Source organism: Octopus sinensis, linkage group LG15 (genome assembly GCF_006345805.1).
Source record: "Octopus sinensis linkage group LG15, ASM634580v1, whole genome shotgun sequence".
Taxonomy (NCBI): Eukaryota; Metazoa; Mollusca; class Cephalopoda; order Octopoda; family Octopodidae; genus Octopus; species Octopus sinensis.
Genome location: NC_043011.1, coordinates 26,234,296 through 26,258,788, shown reverse-complemented (window position 1 = coordinate 26,258,788; position 24,493 = coordinate 26,234,296). Strand labels below are relative to the sequence as shown.

The following is a 24,493-nucleotide window of genomic DNA, read 5'->3' as shown; positions in this document are numbered from 1 at the left end:
TCTTGACATCACGTGATGATTGTAACTGAGGAACCAACACCATACGAGTGATGTTGCTTATTTCCAGTCTTCAGTGAAAAACACATCTGACATGGGGAAAATATTGCCTTACTTGGGAACAGGAAAGGTATCTGGCCATAGGAAACCTACCTCAACAAAATCCATCTGACCCATGCAAGCATGGATAAGTGGACGTTAAACAATGGTAGTGTATCTAAGATCCGAGATATTTTACCCAATATGTCTTTCCTTCTATGTTTTTCTAAGGCAGTAGTGAGATTTGGCTGGAGTATTATTTCTACCAAACTGAATAAGATTGCTGAGGGATCGATCCCTTGTTGGGTTGGCAATGAAAAGGTTGTCATATATGACGAGAGATTAATTGATTAATGGGAGATGGTCAAAATGAGATTGCAAAAAAAGAGAGAGAGAGAAAAAAAAAAAAAAGACAACTATAAATGTTGTAGAAAAATGATAAGTTATTTCTTCAGTCTTTATTAAACCATTCCGTCTAAACAATTCAGAACGACCAACTTCACAGTGGCACTCAGAAGTCTGAGAACAGCACAAAGATAAAAAAAAAAAAAGTAAGAAAAGAAAGACAGAAAGAAAGAAATAAAACAGAACAGGGTACGTTTTTTTCCCCCCATGTGGATGAGCAGGTATTACTTTTTGCCTAATGCAAAACACTTGCTGGAATTCAATCTGCTTAGCTCCCACAATCTGCCAACACAGTAGTAGTAGTAGTAGTAAATGTTGCCATAGTGGTAGAAATGAGAGTATTATTAAGTATAGTAGTAGTAAGAGGAGGAGGAGTAGTAGTAGTAGTAGTAGTAGTAGATTACATGTCATAATTGTCCAACTGTTGGCAATGTCAATAAAGATGTTCGATAGACATGCTAGCAAGGATCACAACCATAGGTTGATCATCATCATCATCGTTATCATCATCAACACTACATTCCTTACTCCGCAAACATCCGCCATCAACCAACAGAAAGCAGTGGTAAGTGTGGAGACAACGTTTAAGGTACCAGTCCTACAACTTGGAAACAAAAATCAGAAGTTTTTTTTTGTTTGGGTTTTTTTTTTTATCAATGATAAAACAATAATAATTATTATTATTATTTTCCATATTGATCTTTAGGGCGCCAATATTTAAGCAACATAATGGTAAGTGTTAGGGTTGTCTTTGTCCCGTTCCATATAATCTCGATCTATCAGACTTTCAATCCTTTTCTTTAGGTCAGCCGGCTGCAACAAAAAGAATACAAGTCTTAGAGAATGGAAAGCAATTTCAAGGCAAAATATATTGTCTGAGGAGAGGGACAGTGGTTATGTTAATCATGTTCAATTAATAAATTCTAATACCCCTGCCTCTCTTCCTCTCTCATAGTATTTGTATGTGTATATTTGAACACCTCATCAAAGACATAACAGCCAGTCACAATAATTTTGTATTTCATTAGAAGCAGATGTGTGTATGTGGTACTGTGCCTCCAGCACCAAAAACATAGTTACCAAAACAGGCTCAATGTCCAGTCAGCCATGCCAAATTACCAGCAACCAAACAGCCACACCCTCTCGTCTCATTCTATAGAAATGTAGAACATTAGGTATAGTGGTGTTGAGTGGTAAGCATAGTGGCATGGAGTACAAAAAAATAATTCAACCTTCCTATGAGAGTGGCAATATCCAACTGGATTGGTTATGATAAACAGTGCAAAATGCTTTTATGTAGTTTTATTCATGTTTGACATTTTGACTCCCTGGTATCTTATTTTGTACTTGTTTCAGTTATTAGACTGCAACCATGCTAAGGCATTGCTTTGAAGAATCTGTTGTCAAATGAATCAACCACAGTATTTTTTTTTAAGCCTGGTACTTATTCTATCAGTCTCTTTTGTTGAACTGCTAAGTTACATGAATGTAGACACACTAACATCAGTTGTCAAGTAGCGATGGGAAACAGACACGCATGTATGTGTATGCACACACACACACAAACAGGCTTCTTTCAGTTTCCGTCTACCAAATCCACTTTGGTTAGCCTGAGGCAAAAGTAGAAGACATTTGCTTAAGGTGTCACGCAGTGGAACTGAACCTGGAACCATGCAGCTGGGAAGCAAGCTTCTTACCACACACCAACGCCCACACCTATATTAAAACAAATCTATTTAAAGACAAGTTAAGGAAGCCTCTTTGTACTTAACTAAATTGATAAATTAGCGCCCAAATCTCTCTCAATTTTACACTCTAGAATCTTAAAAACAGGATACATGGAACAATGTAGTCCTAGACACAGCTTAAACATTTCAATCACTGGTCCACTCAGTCATAAGCAGTAAATGACTGCCCAAAAAATTTCTAAATCACTGAGATCAAACAACAAAAAACCATGACAATGATTTAGAGATACGTACTTTGACTGGAAATTTCAGCTGGTTATACAATTCTGAGATGAGTAAATTATGACTGAGCGTCTTGCGGGTTTTCATGATCCGTACAATAGCAGCATCGACTTGGTACTGTCTGTCTTGGAACACTCCTTCTGTAGTGCTAGTATTTTCTTCTTGCTGTAAAACAAAACAGAGACTCTGGCTTTTATACAACTGTTTTTGTAACTAAGTCCTTAAGCCAAAGAGGGATCTTCTATTTGGTGGGTCAACCTGCTAGAAACAGCAGCCTCTCTCAGATCACAACCTAATCTACAAGAAGGAACATACTGATTGAATAATATAGTCTTTAATATACAAGATGGTCACAACTGGAACATTTCTGAACATAGGTCTGATGATTTAGAGCATACCTGGAACGATCTGACAACAGGCAGAACATGGTTGTAATAAAAAATAAACCAAAAGGTGAATAGTTGAACATAGGTCCAAATCAATTAAGAACAAAGGACATATTGGATAATAGAAACCTAGATATTTTATGTCTGAAAAAGGGAAAAGGCATGGTGGTTAGAGCTAAAGTGTTTTTGACCAAAGACATACTCAATCAGGGATGATCAGGAGCTAAAACAATAGAAGCAGAATGAGAAGAAAAAAATCTTTACTTACCGTCTCTTTCATTTGAATCTGGTTAATTTTGATTCGGAATAGTTTGTGTTTAAAATCATCATTAAAAACAAATTTGTCACCATCTTCCACATCCCTGCCCTACAATTTAACAACAAACACAAACACGCATGTAAACATTAGTCTGACAAATAATACAATATGAAAGCCAGTCTTCAAGACTGTATTATTCAGTAATCATAAAAATAGAGACATCAAGTTGTGCAAGCCGCAATCACCACCCCATATATAACACATATAAAAGATAAAAATGACAAAACAAATAGAAATAATCAGGAACAGTAAAAATTAACAGTTATGTTCCTTTAACTTGCTTAGATACACCAACCAAAGGACTGTGGCCTATTGAAAGTAGCTTTTTCTTTTGCAGGAGAAATGAATGTCAATTTTATACAAACAGCAATGAATTGTATGCTCCTGTAAAAATGACAACAAAATCTAAATCACACCTTGCCACCTTTGTAAAGAGAGGAAAAATGGAATATTGGATATGCTTGAATCAAGATGGGGATAGTCATGGTTTGTGCATAGGCCTGAATACCAGGCTAAACCTGGAAGTGGATTAGCAGACTCATTAGAGCATCATCCAGAAAGTTTCACTGTTCTCCAGGTTCAAATCTTAATGAGGTCAACTTTGCATTTCATCCTGTTTGCAAGTTCACAGGACTGAAAGATCACCTGACTAGATGGCTTGTGGTATTTGTTCCTTGTTCTTTGTGCCCTCGGTTCAAATCATGCCACTGGCTGTTGAGATGATATGCTTAAACTGTTGCCCTGTTTGATACCATTACCTTGACCCTTTTTAGTGCCTTTAGCAGAGTCCACTTAGTTTCTGGTTTGAAGATAACTTCCTTTGTATTAGTCTTGGATGCCCTGCAACAGGTCATGGGCATATCACCCCTTCTGATTAGAATCAGACTTTTAAAAAGTAACAAAAAGAACACCAGCAGTATTTATTTATACCTACCTGTGTTGAATGTTTTGGCCAACAGTGCAAAGGGTAACACAATTCAAACTGCCCTCTTAACATTGTCACCTTCAGTTGAACCTGCTATTCTACTGACTTCGCCTAGTCTTGCCTTTCACACATACACACAAAAGGTAAAATAAGGTGAGAAACCAACTGCAGACATCCCCTCTATATTACATATAATTGTGACATGGAATTCTGTAATGTAATACAAAATCTATATTTCCACCGACTTTCATATTACATGGAAGAATTTATCTTATGCTATTTGGTTGTAACAGAGAAATTATACCAGAATCAAGTAAAAGACAATGAATGCTTACCTTAGGAACTTTGAGTAACACTCTGGCTTTTCCACAAGCTAAGGATTGCAATGTTCGACGAAGTTCACTGTCTTCTGCAATAGTAAGAAATTACGGTTATTAATTAACCCCTGGTATCATTTTGTTAGATGTAATATTTATTTAGAGGTTATAAACTCTTTGGTACAAAGACATTTTGATTAATTAATAAATATTGATGTTCAGTTACTTGGTATAACAATTATTTTAGTAAAATAGTGAAAAAGAAACCATTAGCACCACCTCCCCCAAAATTCTTTTTTTTTTTAGTTTGTCTTTTCTCTTGTTGATTATAACAGAATATGGAAATTTTATGCTATTAAATAGGTTTTATTTTTCGTCTTCTTGATAAAATTCCAATTGGCAGGTTGTAAATATATACATTAGGAAATACTTACATTTCGAAATTGCTCGTGGTGTGAACTAAGTTACCTCCCCTGAAATAAATCACGTCTACATTGCACATTATATACGCTATTAGCATACAACACCACATTGCGTGTGTGAGAGAGAGAAAAAGGAAGAGAGAATAAAGACGTAGCTGTGTGGTTGGTTCGTTTCCCAAGCACGGTTTCAGGTTCAGTCTCACTGCAAGGTACCTTGGGCAAGTTTCTTCTGTTATGACCCTAGGTCCACCAAGGACTTGTGAGTGGATTTGGAAGATGGAACTGTGTGTGTATACATACATACACACACACACATAGGGAGCACATAAGTGCAAAACAAGGCGGAAAAAATAGTACTCAAATACCAAAGGTAGAGTAATATGCTTTTATTAAAGCTGCAAAATTATCACAAGACTGTTACTCAGAGTTTCACGTTCCTGTTCGTTGGACAGTTGTGATGAAAACTGAATTAAAATTGTGATGGCACATGTGATATAGTGTAATGTAATGTAGTTCAAATACATGAATAAGCATTTAATACATATTTATGGGGGAGGGTATGTGTGCATTTTTATCTACTTGTCTTGTCATTGCATGATAGTTGCAAATGAGTGTCATTTTCATACTAGCAATGTCATTCATTTCCAATGTTGTTCTTCAAGCAGTTTATTACTGCTCCACTATACAAACCACAAAATTAATAAAAACAGTAAAAGGTACATGAAATAGGATAAAGACACAGAACTTCAGGAGGTAAAAACGCAGAAAAATGAAAGATAACACTAACACCTACTTTGATGCTGTGTTACAAACCCATCCAAACCATACCAATGTGGAAAGATGGCATAAATTGTCAGGCAGCCAGCCTTTTGTGATTATATACCTAAGAATATACTTTGCCTTCTCAATAGAGAGAAGCTTGTCTATGATTAGGATTTAGCTCCAAAAACTATAATAGAAGTACCTTTAGTGAGGGTTAGTGTTGGAAGGGTTCAATTCACAGAGACTGTACAATTCTTTACCCATAAGTAGTAATTCTCACTCTATCTAGTTTCTCCCATTTACTTGTAGGGAGTCATGATAATTAGAGTAACAAAGCTGCCAACTTACCTATAGCTGTAGCTTGTTTTATGTCTTCAAACGTAAACTCATCTCCATCATTGAAAAGAAGGAAACACAGAGTCTGGAACAAAGATACCTGTAGTTCTTTCTTACCCTAAAAAGAAAAAGAAATGTCATTTAGAGAGAATGCAGTCTCCTACAGTACATGATGTGATGCTTTGAAAGCTGAGTATACCTACAGATTTAAATCTTCAGTATGGAGGTTCAATGTGGTCACATAATTTGATAGAAATAGTAGCAAATCTCACCCCCTCCCCCCATATCACTCCCTACTACAACAAATAAAAGAATAGAAGGAATGGGTCAGCAAAAGCGCATCTACGCAGATGCTCAAGCTACTAGAAATAGCAACCAAATCTTCCTCAAAACACCCCTTACCATCATAGCAAAGACAGATATGCTGAATAATGTAACATGGTTCTGGATTTCAGTGCATGTTAGAAAAACACAGGATAGTCACAACTACAATGCCTTTGTTCAAAGGTACTACAACAACCTACTTAACTCAAAGAGCAGAATTTCTGTATAAGGTTGATTTTAGACTGGTGAATGACAAAATGTTTGAAATGTCTGTATATGTGATGGCTAAATGATTGAGCAGTTCACTTCCTTATGGGATACTGGTTTTAATCAAACTGTACTGCATTAGGGGCATGTGTTTTCAATTGTAGCCCCAAGTCTAGCTTGAAGGAATATATCTCTAATTCAAATCCTAGCTTTTCTCACTAAGTCAGTTATTGCCTATGCTATAGTACCACAAAGTAGTTCTGTTGAAATAGTTATGACACTCATTGTGAAAAAACCAGAGCCATCATATTTGTTAACTGAGACCAAACAACTCACAACTGTTAAGCATGTAGCCTGCTCATGTTCCTCGTAAAACTAGCTCCATCATCAAAAATTCCAGGATTGTTACAGAAAGACAATAGTGGAAAAAAAATCAACAATTAAACTATAAATGTGCACATGTGGCTTCCAACAGAAGTTACACTAAATGCTAACCTGACACTTGTAATCTATATAAAAATTACTTAAGAAAAAATATATGAAGTTGTTTTCACAAATTACACAATATTGAAGCTGTGTTATGGAATATAGTGGCAAATAAGGTTCAGTTTTATCACCATTAGCAGGGATGAGCAAAATATTTTTTTATGAAACTGCATTTTGTTAGGCAATTTTCTAATAGATTACACCTTCCAGAGTGAATTTATTGAAAACCACATCCATCACTTAAATAACAACAAACATTGCACAGTAAAAGTTTCCACCCCAAAATCAAAAGCATGCGGATATGACCAAACTAGTTGATATATACAACTCACGTTACTAAATTCTGCTTTTAAGACACAATGACCCAACGTAGGCTGCCACTGGAGTTTGCGACCACTGTGCTTTCCGAGGTAAAACTTCTTAAATATTTCTTGATATTGAACCATCTGAAATGACAGAAACATAATACATTGAAACAAAGTAAATGTATATATATATAGAGAGAGAGTACATTCACTTATTACTATCATATTTTATTGCTAGCAAGGACTGCACCAAAATAACAAATAACTGTGTGTACTTATCCTGCTTAGAAACGTTTGTGATAAGTGGCTCTAGTTAAGGTATTGGGTCATCCCATAAATAATGTAGTTTTTTTATACTTTTATTTTCCAAAATTAAGATACATTTTTTTAGATCTAAAACATACTCTCCTTCATTTTCTACAATGCTCTTCCATCTATTTGGCAGACTTGCAAGGCCCCTCTTCCAAAATTCACTTGTCTGTGATGAAAAATACTCCTCTGGTACTGTTGTGACCTTGTCTACAGAATTCATATTTTTTCCATCCAAATCATTTTGAAAACTGCAGAATAAATGATAATCAGATGGGGCAATGCCTGGCGAATATGGTGGGCAGGGCATCGTTTCCCATTCAAACTGCTCTACCCTTTCAAATGTCATCCTCGCTGTATGTGGCTGAGCATTATACTGATGGAAGAACACCTTTTGTCTTGAAACCAAAGATGGTCGTTTTTCTTCTAGCGCTGACTTAAGCTGCTCGCAGTAGAGCTCCTTTGTTATCATTTGGTTTGGGTTTTAAAGTTCAAAGTGAACTAAACCTTTCATATCCCACCAAACATAGCAACACCTGATGTGGGAGAAGACCTTCTTTAGCCTAGGATGCCGGTGTTTCTCTTTTCCCTACCCTGTCTTGGGCTCTTGACATTTTTATAGAGAACCCATTTGTTGTCACCAGTCACTATTCAGTCCCCAAAAATTTCATTTGTGAGACATGACAGCAAAGAAGAGCATACATTCACTCTCTGTACACAATTAGATTCAGAAAGTTTGTGAGGAACCAACTGACCCAATTTGCTGACTTTTCCAATGGCACGCAGGTATCAATGAATAGTTGAATGACCAAATCCAAGCTTCTCTGCTAGTTCAACAGTTATGATGGGATTTTGTTCCACCAGTGTTTGCAGGACGTCCTCATCAAACTCTACAGATCTTCCAGGACAAGGCTCATCTTCTAGGCTGAAATTTCCAGCTTGTAATATCTGGAACCACCGTTGACACTGGTTTATGCTTATTGGCCAATCTCCATATACTGCATTAATATTCCTTGCATTTTCCATTGCGTTGTTACTTTCCATTGCGTTGTTAATGCAGGTTAGTTTATCTCGTTCCCATCCGCCTTTTAGTTCATGCAATTGAAAAAAATCCCATTTATAGGATGACCCAAAATATCAAGTTGCCTTTGCTAAGTTGTGTATACCTCGACTCTACCACAAGCTCATAGTATTTGTCATGGACATATAATATCACACAGTTCCATATTTCATACACTTGGGTTTGTCTCTCAATTCGGCATTTCACAGGCAATTAACTTTCCAGGAACCTAAAGACTGTTGTAATTATCTCAAGCTCAAAAGTTTACCTCCCCTATCTTTCTCTATTATTCACTCATGTATAACTGTTCCCAGCTTTATAGTGTTTAGTGAAAAAAGAAAGCCTATAAAAGCAATGCAATCATCATCATTTAACAACCGGCATTGGAGGAGGTGATCTAGCATTAGATGAGGAAAGGTTAGAGTGTGACAGAGAAATAAAGAGGAAGAAATATAGGCAGTAAAAGCAGAAGATTTGTACTGACACACTGACACTCATTGGAATGTACAGGTATGATGATGCATGGCAATGAAACAAGACCAATAACCAACAGAACCTGAAGAAAATGTTTATTAAAATTCCATTTGATGTACACATCTAATTTTCTAAGACAGGTGAAATTGTATTGATAAAATGACTGGATATTTAAAGATATCAACAAATTGGTGCTCTACTATGGGCATATAAAATGAATAAATGCACAATAAATTAGGGCCAGGGTAAAAAATGGACTGATACAACTTTAGAAGTCAAAAGATGACAAAAGACTAACACATACTTAGATGCTATACTGCAAGCCCATCCAACCCATGTCACATGCTAACATGGGAAAAAGGCATAACACTTTGCAATGGATTAAAATTTAAAAAATTTTAATTATTACATATAATAAACTTATAAAATTTATATATACACAACAGTCAAGTATTGAAATAAAAAAATGATTTTAAAAGCCAATGTTCCTAAAATTATTATTAATTTAGCCACATCACTTCAGATTCCCAATTCAAATCCAGCCAGGGGCGACTTTACCTTTCATCCTTCTGGAATCAATGAAATAAGTACCTGTCAAATACTGATGTTGACTATATCATCATCATCATTTAAAATCCATTTTCCATGATGGCATGGGTTGGACAGTCTGACAGGAGCCAGCCAGACTGTTTCTTGTGACATGATATCTATGGTTGGATACCCTTCCTAACATCAGGCACTCAACAGAGTGTGCTGTGTGCATTTTACATGTTAACACAGCATCGGCATGAGTGCATTTTATGTGGCACCAATATCTGTAAAGGACAAGCCTGTATGCATGGATGGCAGCAATTTTACTTGGCTTGATGTGTCTTCTCAAGTAAAGCAAATCACCACAACTCCCAGTCCCTTGTCATTTCCTTAGTGAGGCCGAGCGTCTGAAGATCCTTTCTCATCGTTTCGTCCCATGTCTTACTGCATCTACTCCTTCCACAATTAGAGCTTGGCACTTCTTTATGCAGCTGTCCTCATCCATACACATCACATGACCAAACCAGCACAGTCTTTTCTCTTGCACATATCTGATGCCTCTTATACCCAGTTTTTTCTCTTAAATCACTTACACTGTCATGTGTGCACAGTGACATTACCTGTCTATTAGAATATGCTAGCTTCTTCCCAAAATTTGATGTCTGGCCTTGAGCTTATGTTAGAAAATTATTATTATTATTATTACCATCTTCAACTAAATTCAGTATAAACCAAACCAATTAACCACTTATCAGTCATGTTGATTGAACATGTAGAAGTATACTAAGACTTGATCTCCTAAACATGTGGTCATTAGGCCAGAACCATAACAATATAACAACTACCGTGTTTCATATAAAGAGAATGAAAACAAAAAAGGAAGGTCATTAAGCTAGTTTACTTACCTCAACAGGAAGATGCACCTCCATATGTGGGTATGTAGGCCAGTAACCCATTGTTAAAATATTTACAGTCAGATCAATACCGCCAGGCTGAGAACGTGCAGGCATATGCTGGTGGGTAATAACAGAAATATTAATAGAAACACACAACAATAACAGTAAAGCCTAATGTAATCTAAGTGAATAGAATTGTGAAAGAAATGTTGAAAACAAACAATGATAATATCAATAAGAACATATAACTCTTCAAATTCATGTTGTATTGAATTGAAGTCTCATGAATATATTTCAACTTCTCCCCCTTCTACCAAATGAACATACAGTTGTTTTAGTGTTAAATGCCATTTGATTTTTTCAAATACTATCTTTCTTTTTAACTATGCATTCAACTCTCTGAAGAAATAATTTGACTGGCTTTTAATCTCTACTTACTCCATCCTAATTTTTCCTATTACTCAAAATAAAATTTCTACAAACTAAAAAGAAATTTCTAAAAAATCCTATTACAACAACAATATGAATTATTTTTCTTTTATTTTCCTTTTATTTGTTTTCTAGTATTGGTTTCAAACAATCAAATGTGGCTATGTTGGGGCATTACCAAATCAATTGTTTTCATGTATCAAAATATAATTAAATACAAGAAACTTACATGCTTGAAATTTAACATAATATCCTTTGATAATTCCATATCTTTAAACATTCCTTCTAACTTACTGGTAAAAGCTGCTCCACATTCTAAACAAAAAGAAAAAGAGGGAAAATTACAAGTGAGAATTTTCTAAAATTCGAAGTACACAAAAGATAGTTTTTAACATAATTACAAATTATTCCTATATCATATAAGTTTTTGTCCCAGATGTGCATGTGTACAAACACACAACAATAAACATATATTTCATCATCATCATCATCATTCAAGTCCACTTTTCCATGCTTGCATGGGTCACATGGAATTTGTTGAAAGGGACTTTCTATGGCTGGATGCCCTTCCTGCCGGGGTTATAGTAGAAGACTAATTGGGGAAACTCAGTCAAGTGCTTTAAAAGTTTTACACAACCCAAGTAAAACAATTTAAGTCTATATGTAAGAGACATTCATCCCATTTGCTTTAAATTGATCCATGGTCTGTTTTCCAAGGGTTGGGCAGTTTGACAGGAGCTGGCCAGTCAGTGAGCTGCACCAGACTCCAGTTGTCTGTATATAGTATTTTATTTATATAATATAACTGTATTTGTCAATTTTCAGCCTAATTCAGATGTGTGAGACACACTTCAAATCTTATGCTCAGGATTAAGGTAATAATATATATATATATATGATGGCGTTATGAAGGGCATCCAGCAGTAGAAACTTTGCCAGATTAGATTGGAGCCTGGTGCACCCTTCTGGCTCACCAGCCCTCAGTCAAACTGTTCAGCCCATGCTAGCATGGGAAGCAGACATTAAACGATAATGATGATGATATATGCTTTGTATATATTTGAGATTCTTCCCTTTACATAGACATTATTACCATAGCTGTAATTAATAATTAATTTTTAATTATTCAGAGCACTTTCAGTGTACACTACACACACAAAGATACAGCTAATAACATTGATTTAAACTCAGAACTTTAAATAGATATTACTAAGTGCAACCAGGCATTCTGCCTAACACTACCAACTTTGTCAGTCAACAATCATATATATATATATATATATACACACACACACACACACTAATGTAGCATTGTGAACAATATATAGTAATATAGTATATTAAACATGTATGAACATTACACATTGATTTTTCAGCCTACTCTTTCTACTGGATTTTAGCTACTTATAAAAATAATTGCCACCAACTAAAGCTCACAAGCCCAAATTCCCAGTAGTAGGTCTAAGAGCACTAACAACACATGGGGGGAGAGGAAGAAAAACAAAATCACCCTTCATCAACTGGGAGACTTTTAACCATCACTGCAATACTTTTAAAAATACTTTTATGTATGCACAACCCTTTAAGCTTACACTAATGTACCTCAGTTGGGCTTTCTGGTCCCTTGTCAAGAAGGTCTCTATTAACTTTGTAATACTGTATTCCCATTACCAAGCAAAGAAATTTCTCTAACTCTACCAACAACCATCCAAAACTACCTGATATATTCATCTCTACACCTCTTGTTATTACTCTATTTTCCCAGCCCTCTAAATCTCAGGATTGATAGAACAATTTGTCGCTACCTTAAACCACATACCCACTTCAACACAGGATTCTATTGCTCTAACCACAAACACTTCAACACAGATGATGCTACCCTTCACTCCTTAACTTTCTCCATACAAATATCCTCCACATGCTGATGCCATGTAAAAAGCAATGGTAATAGTACCACATAAAATACACTGGTAATGGAGTCACACAATACTGGTCTTATGTAAAAAGTACTGGTGATGGTGCCACATAAGAAGTACTGGTGCTGATGCCATGTAAAAAGTACTGGAGCTGGTGACATGTAATAATTGTACTGGAGCTGGTGCCATGTAAAAACCACTGGTGATTATGTCACATAATGCTGGTGCTACATAAAAAACACTGGTGCCATGAAAAAGCAACCAGTACACTCTGTAAAGTGATTGGCATTAGGGAGGGCATTCAGCTGTAAAAACCAGGCCTAAACAGACTATAGAACCTGGTGTGATCCCCTGACCTTATTAGTTCCTGTCAAGCCAGTCAACCCATGCCAGCATGGAAAACAATGTTAACTGATGATGATGCAACCAATGCACTGCTTCCATAAAGAGATACTGATAAAAATTCTCCAATGAAGACAATACAGCCTGGTTTTCCTCAAACAGTTCCCAGACAAAATTCCTGCTTGTATCAGTGAAAGTATTATCACTATACACTCTACAGTTACAACTATACCTCAACTAGATACAATATTTCTAGGTTTCCTCTTTATCTTTTTACTTGTTTCAATCATTGCATTGAAGCCTATACCAGGGTACCACTGAATGGCCTAATCCATAGGTTCTCAAAGTGGGTACTGTGAGGGTCCAGGTGGGCGCTGGTGTCTGAGGGGGTGGTAGAGGAAAAGGAGGCATTGGGAGAAAGGCAGTGGATTGGGGGACACTTATGAATTTATAATGTTATAGCATTGTATACAAATTATATAATAATATTAAATATCAAATGATTCATAGTATATATAAATTAGTAAAATATAACATTTTTATTTATACATAAAAACAGGCGTGGGGGTGCTGAGGGTATTATGTGGTCATGGGGGGGGGGGGCATTGGCCCAAAAAGTTTGAGAACCTCTGGCCTAATTGAACAAATTTTTTAAAGTCTGGTACTTATTCTATTGATCACTTGCTGAACTATTGATTGTCAAGTGGTGGGGTGAGACAAATACAAACACACACACACATGATGGGCTTTCAGTTAACCAAATTCACTCACAAGGCATTGGTTGGTCTGGGACTATAGTAGAAGACACTTGCCCAAGGTACCACACTATGGGAATGGACCTGAAACCATGTGGTTGCAAAGCAAGCTCCTTAACCACAGTCATCATCATTTAATGTCCGTTTCCCATGCTGACATGAGTTGGACCAGAAGGCTGCACCAGACTTCACTCTCTACTTTGGCATAGTTTTATGGTTAGATGCCCTTCCAAACACCAACCACTTTAGAGTGTGGATGGGATGCTTTTTATGTGGCACCAGACACCAGCAGGGTCACGAAATAACTCACAAAACAAAGATATTGGGGGGGGGGGAGGTAGCCTTGTGCCCAGCTGATGAAAGGTTAGAGTGTGACAAGAGGACAGAAACATATCTTGTAGAGCAGATACATGTTTACCCCAGTCAGAGGGATCAGATACTTTACTCTAATTCACTCACATTGATTACTCACATCATCATCATCATCATCATTTAACGTCTGTTTTCCACGCTTGCATCGGTTGGATAGTTTAACTGAAAACTGGTAAGCTGGGGAACTGCACCAAGTTCCACTCTGATTTCGTATGGTTTGTATGGCTGGATGCCCTTCCTAACACCAATCACTCCAAGAGTGTAATGGGTGCTTTTTACATGCCACCAGTACAGATGCCAGTTAAGGCAGCGAGCTGGCAGAAATGTTAGCACACCAGGCAAAACACCTAGCGGTATTTCGTCTGCTGTTACGTTCTGAGTTCAAATTCCGCCGAGGTCGACTTTGCCTTTCATCCTTTCAGGGTCGATAAATTAAGTACCAGTTACGCACTGGGGTCGATATAATCGACTTAATCCGTCTGTCTGTCCTTGTTTGTTTCCTCTGTGTTTAGCTCCTTGTGGGTAGTAAAGAAATAGGTACAGATGCCAGTTATGTAACATCAGCATTGGCCACAATTACAATCCCACTTGGCTTGACAGATTTTCTCAAGCATGGTATGTCAAAAAGGTCTTAAACACTTGTCACTACTTCTGTGAGGCCCTGTGACAGGTGACCGAGACCTTTGGCAATATATTGTGCGGCTACACATAAACAACAGAAACCATGTCCAAAAAAAGGCCATCCAATTGATTGGTAAAGACTTGCTCATTAACACACTATAACTGACTTGCAGATCCACTGTTTTCCCTCCACTATTGCAATGGATTATCTTTCCTCTGTACAAACAAACTACTTAGTATCTCTGGCCTACCAACCAAATGTACCGCTTCTCTTCTTGATTCACTTCCCTTCTAAATCTACACTATATATGTATTCCTTATCAAACTAAAAGGATCTACAAAGAACACATATACTACCCTCCTTCTCTTCTAAATAGGTCCAGAAAAAAAAATCCCCCAAACAGAATGTTACATTGGTTAACCCTCACTTACCAGTGTTTACATGAAATAGCTGTGCTAATAAGAGACTGATTAATAATTCTTACCCTGTTTTAGTTTTGACAGCATGGACTTCTCTGCATCAACTGAAGCACTCTTTCCAACAATAAGTCTCTTAGCAAGGTCTTTCTTATAAAAAGCTTCAAACATATCTTTTCCTAAAACAAAATAAAATAAACGAGTGAATATACTGATTACAGCAGCCTGAATGAATTATTATGAAGAGACAAAACCCAGGAAACTAGAAGTGGTCTTGACACCAAAAAGCATTTAGTAAAGTTGATGTTGAATAACTTTCTGCTGTGGAGAGAAGAGAGTATTAACATTTTAAGCAAGATCATCACAGGGAGAAAATTAGCTCAAAACTTCAGAGTTCTTAATTTGCCACAGCATACAAACTTACTGATATTTGCCAACTTTACTAAAAAAAAAAAAAAAAAAAAAAAACCAACTAACTTAACAATGAGCAAGAATCAGGAAAGTCTAAATATTAGTTTCAGTCACTTACCATGGATAAATCGAAACAGAACCATTATCTTATCTAAAAGCCGTTCTAATTCTTCTTCTGTTGCTTCCTGTAAATAATAAAGCAGTTTAAATTAACAAATTATTTCAATAAACAATAGAATTACAAAAGCACAAACATGAATTCTAAAATGGGCATTACTGACATCAGAGGATAAAAGCAAAATTCGAAAGTGGATTGCAAAGTCAGTTTATCAGAAGCTTTTTCTATAATATAGAACAAAACATTTGTTGCTTCTGTTCAGTAGTTTCAGATCAACCCTGAATAGACAGACATTTTGATCAAAGGCATGACCATCCTGTCCTTATTTTGTAGTGTTAATATATCTAAGAATACATCATCATCATCATCGTTTAACGTCCGCTTTCCATGCTAGCATGGGTTGGACGGTTCAACTGGGGTCTGGGGAGCCCGAAGGCTGCACCAGGCCAGTCAGATCTGGCAGTGTTTCTACAGCTGGATGCCCTTCCTAACGCCAACCACTCCGAGAGTGTAGTGGGTGATTTTAGGTGCCAGATGAGGCTGGCGAACGGCCACGCTCGGATGGTGTTTTTTATGTGCCACCGACACAGGTGCCAGACGAGGCTGGCAGACGGCCACGCTCAATAGAATTACAAAAGCACAAACATGAAGTATGTACCTTTCTTAAATGGGTATTACTGACATAAGAGGATAAAAGCAAAATTCGAAAGTGAATTGCAAAGTCAGCTTATCAGAAGCTTTTTCTATAATACAGAACAAAACATTTGTTGCTTCTGTTCAGTAGTTTCAGATCAGCCCTGAATAGACAGACATTTTGATCAAAGGCATGACTATCCTGTCCTTATTTTGTAGTGTTAATATATCTAAGAATACATTATCTTACATGTAATTCTTACAATTTGAAGATGTGGAAGTTATATCTAGGAAGTCAAGCAACCAGAGAGGGCTCCTTGTTAGTTTGTAATTGAATCAATTTTGATTGGTCCAATACTACAGCCATATATTTGTCTAATTAATTCGCTGATAACCCCTTACCCCACCCCGTTTATTGAATGATAAAATACTTCTATTAATTGAAGAAAAAGGATGTAGGTAAGTGATTTATGAGAACTGTTTGGGTTGTTTAAGAAAATGGCTAACAACAGGGTTAAATATAAAAATCACCATTTTCATTAGTTTATTTTAATTCCTTTAGAACCTAGAACAAATGAATTTCAGAACTGGATACTACCATAATAGAAAGATCTGAAAATCTTATAGGTGAATTTTGGAACCAAGAATTTTTCAATAAAATGATAGTTAATTGTAACAACAAATTTCCATTGGAAAGCAGAATTTATATTTACATAAACAGCAAGTGATTTTCTTACAAGAACTACAAAAATAACCTCAAAATCATTAAATTTTAAACTATAAGCCTAGAATCTGGAATGTATATAAAGCAAAAAGCAACAACTAATGCTTGCTCTATACTAACAATTTACAAATTAATCAAGCGACGGGTATTTTGTTGAAATAGTAAACAACAGAACTTACTTTATTTCCCGCCCGGAGCTTATAATCCACATACTTGGCTGGAATATAAGAGTTAGAGATGAGAACCAAGGCGAAAGAGAAAACGAAGGTTTCTTGTCAAAATATGTCAAATAATGCTTCTTGTTAAATAGTTTTATTCAAAGATAAAACTGAACTAACATAATGCTCTTTAGAACATTAGCTTAAAAGTTCAAATCACACCAAACTGCTAATTTACGACTATATATTTTCCCATAAAAATCTTTGGTAAGCTCTGCTGAAATAAGACTGACATTTAACTACATCCAACACAATAGATATGGGCTTAGATAGTGTTAAATCTCATTAATTAATCAGCTCTGTTTCACACAACTGATTAATTGGGGTTGATAACAATTCAACCATGCCATGTGTGTATATGTATGTGTGTGTATGTATATATATATATATATATATATCACGTGACCGACCAGACCATCAGATGTTGTTACACATCGCTGGTCACAATGCATTCGCATTGTTTTAGCCTTCGAATGACGCCACCCAATGGCTAAGTGAGCAGGCCAACAGAAGAAAGAGTGGGAGAAAGAGTGGTGAAAGAGTACAGCAGGGATCACCACCCCCTGCTGGAGCCTCGTGGAGCTTTTAGGTGTTTTCGCTCAATAAACACACACAATGCCCGGTCTGGAAATCGAAACCGCGATCCTGCGACCGCAAGTCCTCTGCCCTAACCACTAGGCCATTGTGCCTCCATATATATATATATATATATATATATATATATATATATAATGAATTTAATTGAACATAACTGACAATCAAATACATAAATCTGTAAGACAGCAGGGAAAATTAGAAGCATAACACTTAAACAGATATTATAAGAGACTTTCATACCAATTAATTCTGCAGGTTTGTTTTGTCGTTGGTTGATAAAATGCTCAAAACTCTCCTTCATGGTATTCACAAATCTGTCATTCTTTTGGAAGCAAACAGCATTTATGTTGTCGATCTTGTCTTTGAAATCTGGTTTCAAAATGCAAATACAAGGTATTGGCTAAACTATTTTAGATAACAATGAAAATAAAATGAGAAATTTATTACAGTAATTGAACCCCAATGGCATAAACTTTAAAGTACTGTGAGAATATTTGATTTGATAAAGTGAAAATCTTAAGTTAAATCTTAACTTTAATTTTAACTCTTTTGTTAATAAAAACGAAATATAAAATGGCTAGGTACAATTCTTCACTAGCACCAGCACTCTTTAAAATGACTCATTAATACATTAAAATCTTTGTAGGTAGGAACTGGCCAATACAGAGACAAGATTAAAACACTGACAACAGGGTTTACATCAGTCATATGTAGCTATAACCTTTAAACAGTGACAGGATTAACTAACTGCCAACTAGCAAATGAGGGAACTTTTACATAGTCACTCAATATACTAGATATAGTAGCCAAATCTCCCTCAAATCACACAACCATTTCAAAAAATGGAAGGACACAGACACTATAAACTTAAATAAACTATCTTGGGGGTAAAATAGGGATGGTACAGCCGGGATGTCTTCAATTATATGTTTTCTTAATTAGAACTCAACAACTAAATGACAACTGACTTTAGAGAGTAAATAGTGCACAAGGATTAACTCAGTGTTAATGAAATTTTAACTTTTTAATTAATTAGCAAAAAAGTCACCAGGAAAGCTACGTTTTTGTCAGTTTAATTACATAAGGTCAGCACTGGGACACCTACCAAGCTTCCTACCTTTTCACATCACTTCAAAATAACAGTTTCAAATTTAGGCACAAGACCAGTAAATTTAAAGAAGAAGGGGCTAGTTGATTATATCAACCCCAGTGCTCAACTGGTACTTATTTCATTGAATTTGAAAGGATGAAACGCAAACTCAACCCCAGCAGAATTTGAACTCAGAAGGTAAAGAGCCAGTAAAAACAGCACTAATGATTTTACCCGATGCATTAATGATCCTGCCAGTTCACTGCCTTTAGCTTAAAATAATAGATTTCTAACAGAAGTTGTAAGGCCAGGGGAGCAGTAGTTAAATTGATCCCAAAAGGATAAATAGCAAAATCAAACCTAGTGGGATTTGAACTCAGAATGTAGAAGAATATAACCAAATATTGCAAAGCCTTTCATTCAACATTTTACCAATTCTGCTATAATATTATTAAATATGGAAATTCCACATTTTATAAATTTTTCATATTTCCTGCAAAAATTTATTGATCTTCAATACAGTTTCATTTAAAGGTTATGAGTAGGTCTCTGATTTTGTTCAATAGTTAAAGCATACATAACACAAACACGACACACCTTGTGACAAGCACAACAATATTACAAATAACAGTGATAGGTATCTAGCATGGAGATGTAACAAAAAACCGTAACAGCCAGACACAAACTATCAAGTTACCAACTCTATACATTTAACAAGCTTCTAGGTGTTCACTTGTCCCACTAAAAATAGCACAAGTTACACATTAAGACATATAGCCCTAGATACATTATGTCTAAAAAAAAAATACAGGATGGTTGTGACTGGAATACCTTTATCACACATCTAATGGATCAAAGCTGATCTAGGGCCAAAAAACAACCACTACCACTCCAAACATACCTTGCAATTATAACACTTACCAAGTAAAGTTTGCACTAGCTCCTTATCCTTTTCAGGGTCATTTTCTGTATTCATCACAATCAATCTGCCAGTTCCCTATAACAAATAAAAATAGCGAAGATACATTCATATTAATCTTTCTCCATATCTATAGACATTATATCAAATTACACTGAAAGGTTTACTGCTTAGTGCAGTACAATCTTTCTGTACACAAGAAACATTCAAATAAAGTGAAGGCTCGTATTTCAATAGAAAGGAAGATAAAGGTTTCTAACAGTGGTTCCTACAAAGATGGGTGGGGAGGGGTCTTTTTTTTACAATAGAATCAAAAGAAACATACAAAATCCATAGACATTCTTTCTCTATTACCATTATTCAATACCATAACGTTAGGTGTGGAGTTAGTGAAAAGAAGAAAGGAGTAATGAACTATGCAATATGCCATATATAATCTCGATCAGTGTCATACTTAGTTTAAATTCCGCCAGGGTTGGTAACCTCATACTCCATTGAATCAGTTGAATGTGGTCACCACTACCCAACCTGTGATGACCAGTTTTAAAAAAAGTAAGTTGCTGCTGTTGTTTAGTCCAATTTAGCTCCAACTGAGCAGACCTATCATGAGAGGCATTATAGCAGATAGCACTGATCTTTCTTTTTCAGATGTAATTTGTCAAAAGCTTACATTATCCCAATGTGTTCTTCTTTTCTTAAGATAATGAGGTGTATTTCTAGCAGATCAATCAACTACATAGAAGCTTCCACTGCTCATGAAATGTGCCTGCAGAGTGACTTCAACTCCTGCCCATCAAATACCTCTATAGCTCTATGTAAAAGCTCAATGCTTGGTACAAAAAGAACGGACAAAAGAATTCTAGCTGAAAGCTACATTGATGTGAAATATATTAGTTATGTAGATATTAGAAACGGAAAGACACAAAGAGTGAATGAGAGAGGGAAGAAAAAGGAGACTGAGAAAGAGAGAGAGAAAAAAGTAAGACAAATAAGCAGACAGAGAGGAAGAAGAATACACAAGGGAGGCATACCAACCAGAGAGGAAGAAAATAAATGCAGAGAGAGAGAGAAAATGACATGCAGAAATAGATAAACACAGAAAAAATAGACAGAAAGACTGACAGATTCCAAACAAAGAGAAACAAACAGACCGAACAGAGAAAGATAAACAAATAGAACAAGAGATAGAATGACAGAGAGAGAGACACGCTATTGGAGTGAGAGACAAAGGAAGGAAGGAAAAGAGAGAGAGAGAGACTAATAGATAAAATGATACAGACTAACAAATAGAAAGATTGACAGAAAGAACAGATAGATCAATGGACAGAGAGATTATTAGTAAACATCTTAAAAACATTAATTAATATCTTAAATCTTTCCAAGCTTTCAATTAATAGGCTTCATAATAACTTCACTATGATATGTTGAAGTCAATTTTGTTATTGAATAGCTCCAGTCAACAAGGCGTCGGAGTCAAACTTTGCTTTGAATTACATAATACATTTGCACAAGATGCTATGTGATAGGAGTACAAATGCATTCCATTCTGATATGTTTAATTGTGTAGGTTATGTTTAATTATGTGGATATCAAGATATGGGGTGTGCAGTATATTAGGAACTGAAGACAACTGTTACACAGAACTGCTCAGTCTGCAATGGAGAGAAGCAGACCATTGTCACATATGTCATTACAAACAGGAAATATTGTATTCTTAACTTCAACAAGTCATAGAGTGAACCCACAAGAGGTTGGTCTCACTGGTTATCATGGCTGAACACAAAGGAGCAATAGATTAAGTATCAAGAAGAGGGCTCTCCTCAACAATGAGGAAGTAAATATATTACATATAAATGGACATACACACCCATAGAGACAAAATTCTCACCTTAATGTAAATAGCAAAGGCATAACACAGTTCTTTTAATCCTTCCTTGACACGAGAAAATAGCTGATACATTAAAGTTAAATCCGAAATCCGGTTTTCATTCAACAGATGTTCAAGACCTGATTAAATGGAAGAAAATAAAACCCAATCAAAGCATAATCCTTAGTGATACAACTAACATGTTTGCTTTAACTGCTGAATATCTGTTGTTTTCCTCTTAATAGCAACAAAATCAAATGAAAGGAAACATACAGAAAGGAAACATTAGGTACAACTACAAATAAATGATGCACAAACATTAAGATTTATAACAAACATGACAGACCTACAGAATATTAAACAAAGACAATGCACCACACTAAGAGGGAAATCGGCGCTTACATAGAAGATTAAAGACAGATGATCCTGAATAACAACAGACTTCATCATCTCTCAGGATGCTAAAGATTTAACTAAATGATTCTATTTCACATTTACAATTGAAAATAAATGTCAATGAGATGAATTTACTTTAAAATTATACACGATAGGCAGGAAGAATTCTCCTTCAACTGATGCTGTAACAGCTACTTTGGGAGATGTTTCACAAGTAGAATGGTAAATACTGGCTGCTTTGAAGAAATGGGAAAAATGAATAAAATGTCTGAAACACTTTTGTCTAAAATAATATTGTGATTTTGTTTAATCTCGTTAATAAAAAGGAACTATTTTACTTGTCCCGGGTCTTTTTTAAAATCTCTTTTCCTATTTTATTCTTCAAAAATAGTAAGGGGAAGGAGATTTTAAATGCTTACCTTTTTGTAACATCAAAGATAGGTGTTGTTCAAGAAGTTGCTTCTCAACACAAGATATCAGTGGCTTTCTGCAGCAGAAAATACAATGTAACATGAACTGAAGAAACAACAACCAAAATATGTTAATACATATGTTTTACTACAAAACATAAAATTTTAAAAAAGCATGAATTAAAGATGGATGGACTTGTTATTTGTTGTTGCCCCAACAAAACCATACTTGGGAATACTTGATGACTTAATGAAATTTGGCATTGTCAGATTTACTGAAACTTTATGGCTTGGTGATCTTTCTCCTCACAAAATATCACTTCTAAGATTATAACTTTTTGGACAATTAACTCTGTCTGTAGAGTGTACTTCCAACATTTATGTAACTATTTCCATCAGTGTGTTTTTGCAATATTCATGGACTACTTCCTGAAATGTATATTTTTAATATTTATGGAACAAATCCTGAATTTAGTTTGGGACTCAGTACATTATCATCATTATTATTTAACACATCCTTTCCAATGTTTGCATGGAACAGACAGGATTTGTTGAGGCAGATTTTCTACAGCCCTTGCTGTTACCAACTCGTACTTGTTTCCAGGTAAGGTAATGTTTATCCATAGCCAGACATGTTATTCAAGGAAGACTAGAAACAAACAACCTCACTTGTATGACAGTGATGCTCATTTACAACATCACATGATGTATAGATAAGGGTACATACAAATACATATGATGAGATTCTTTCAGCCTCCATCTACCAAATCCACTTACAAAGCTTTGGTCAGCCTGAAGCTATAGCAGAAGGCACTTGCACAAGGAGCTACAAAGTGGGATTGAATCCAAGACCAAATGTCTGGGAAGCAATCTTTTTAATCACCCAACCATGCTTGCTCTTATTTTACACATGAATGATTAAGACACCTGATGACAATTGAAGAGCAAATAAAAAAATTTTGTATGTGTGTATACATATACATATATATATATATATATATATATATATTATACACGCACACACGCACAGTAAAGCAGTTAATAGTCTAGAAATTAACAAACTCCTACATTTAATCATTTCTTTTGTTATATAGTGTCTGATGGTGAGCTAATCAGTTAACTAATCCTAACACTGATCTAATTTATGTCATGGCTGAATCAACAAAACACTTGGTATCTAACCACATATTGCATAACAATCTCTGCTGAACCACGGACAGCATGAATAAGATTGAACTAACCAAACAGTACTTGCTGTCCAACCAGAGACTAAGATGATTTCTGCTGACTCATGACATGGCTATGTTTAGATGGTCATGGCCAAACCAACCAAATAACACTTGGTATCCAGGCACAAATTAAAAGACATGAACTGCCATCAATTCACCATGAAGAAAGTTCACCGAGAAAATATATCCATAGTATCTCATCGTTAATACTTAAAAACTATTTTATTGGAAAAAAAAACAGTGAACTTTCCTCGCAGTGAATTGATAATAGCAAACTTACCAGACATGAATAAGCAGAAATTACTAACAGTACAATTCAAATACAATAACCAATGAATGTTAACAAAATCAAAGTGGAAAGAGTACATACTTGGTGGACTGGTCTAGGTAATGCAGCAGACGCTCAGATTCCTCATTCAAACGTTTATCTACATGAGCCAAGTATTCAGGGACCTAGAGTAAAAAAACAGGAGACAGAGAAATTAAGATTTGTTATTAACATCACCATCCTTGGGGTTGCTGTTCAGTAGCTTTGGTAAGCTATTTTGGAGCAAGCATA

The 24,493-nt window shown here is 35.7% G+C and overlaps 1 protein-coding gene across 1 annotated transcript in view; it reads right to left on the bottom strand.

Moving 5' to 3' along the window:
* Positions 1 to 459: 459 nt before the first annotated feature.
* Positions 460 to 24,493, bottom strand: part of LOC115219630 (cullin-4A) — a 63,732-nt gene continuing 39,698 nt past the window's right edge. The window contains exons 7-22 of the mRNA XM_029789780.2: positions 24,305 to 24,387; positions 22,715 to 22,782; positions 21,921 to 22,039; positions 20,035 to 20,110; positions 18,264 to 18,392; positions 17,388 to 17,425; positions 15,852 to 15,918; positions 15,391 to 15,501; positions 11,129 to 11,214; positions 10,480 to 10,587; positions 7,228 to 7,341; positions 5,891 to 5,996; positions 4,377 to 4,450; positions 3,066 to 3,164; positions 2,424 to 2,576; positions 460 to 1,254 (exon numbers count right to left, since the gene is read on the bottom strand). Coding sequence (XP_029645640.1) covers positions 1,159 to 1,254; positions 2,424 to 2,576; positions 3,066 to 3,164; positions 4,377 to 4,450; positions 5,891 to 5,996; positions 7,228 to 7,341; positions 10,480 to 10,587; positions 11,129 to 11,214; positions 15,391 to 15,501; positions 15,852 to 15,918; positions 17,388 to 17,425; positions 18,264 to 18,392; positions 20,035 to 20,110; positions 21,921 to 22,039; positions 22,715 to 22,782; positions 24,305 to 24,387 — 1,527 coding nt within the window. The 3' untranslated portion in view covers positions 460 to 1,158. The remainder of the gene's footprint in view (positions 1,255 to 2,423; positions 2,577 to 3,065; positions 3,165 to 4,376; positions 4,451 to 5,890; positions 5,997 to 7,227; positions 7,342 to 10,479; positions 10,588 to 11,128; positions 11,215 to 15,390; positions 15,502 to 15,851; positions 15,919 to 17,387; positions 17,426 to 18,263; positions 18,393 to 20,034; positions 20,111 to 21,920; positions 22,040 to 22,714; positions 22,783 to 24,304; positions 24,388 to 24,493) is intronic.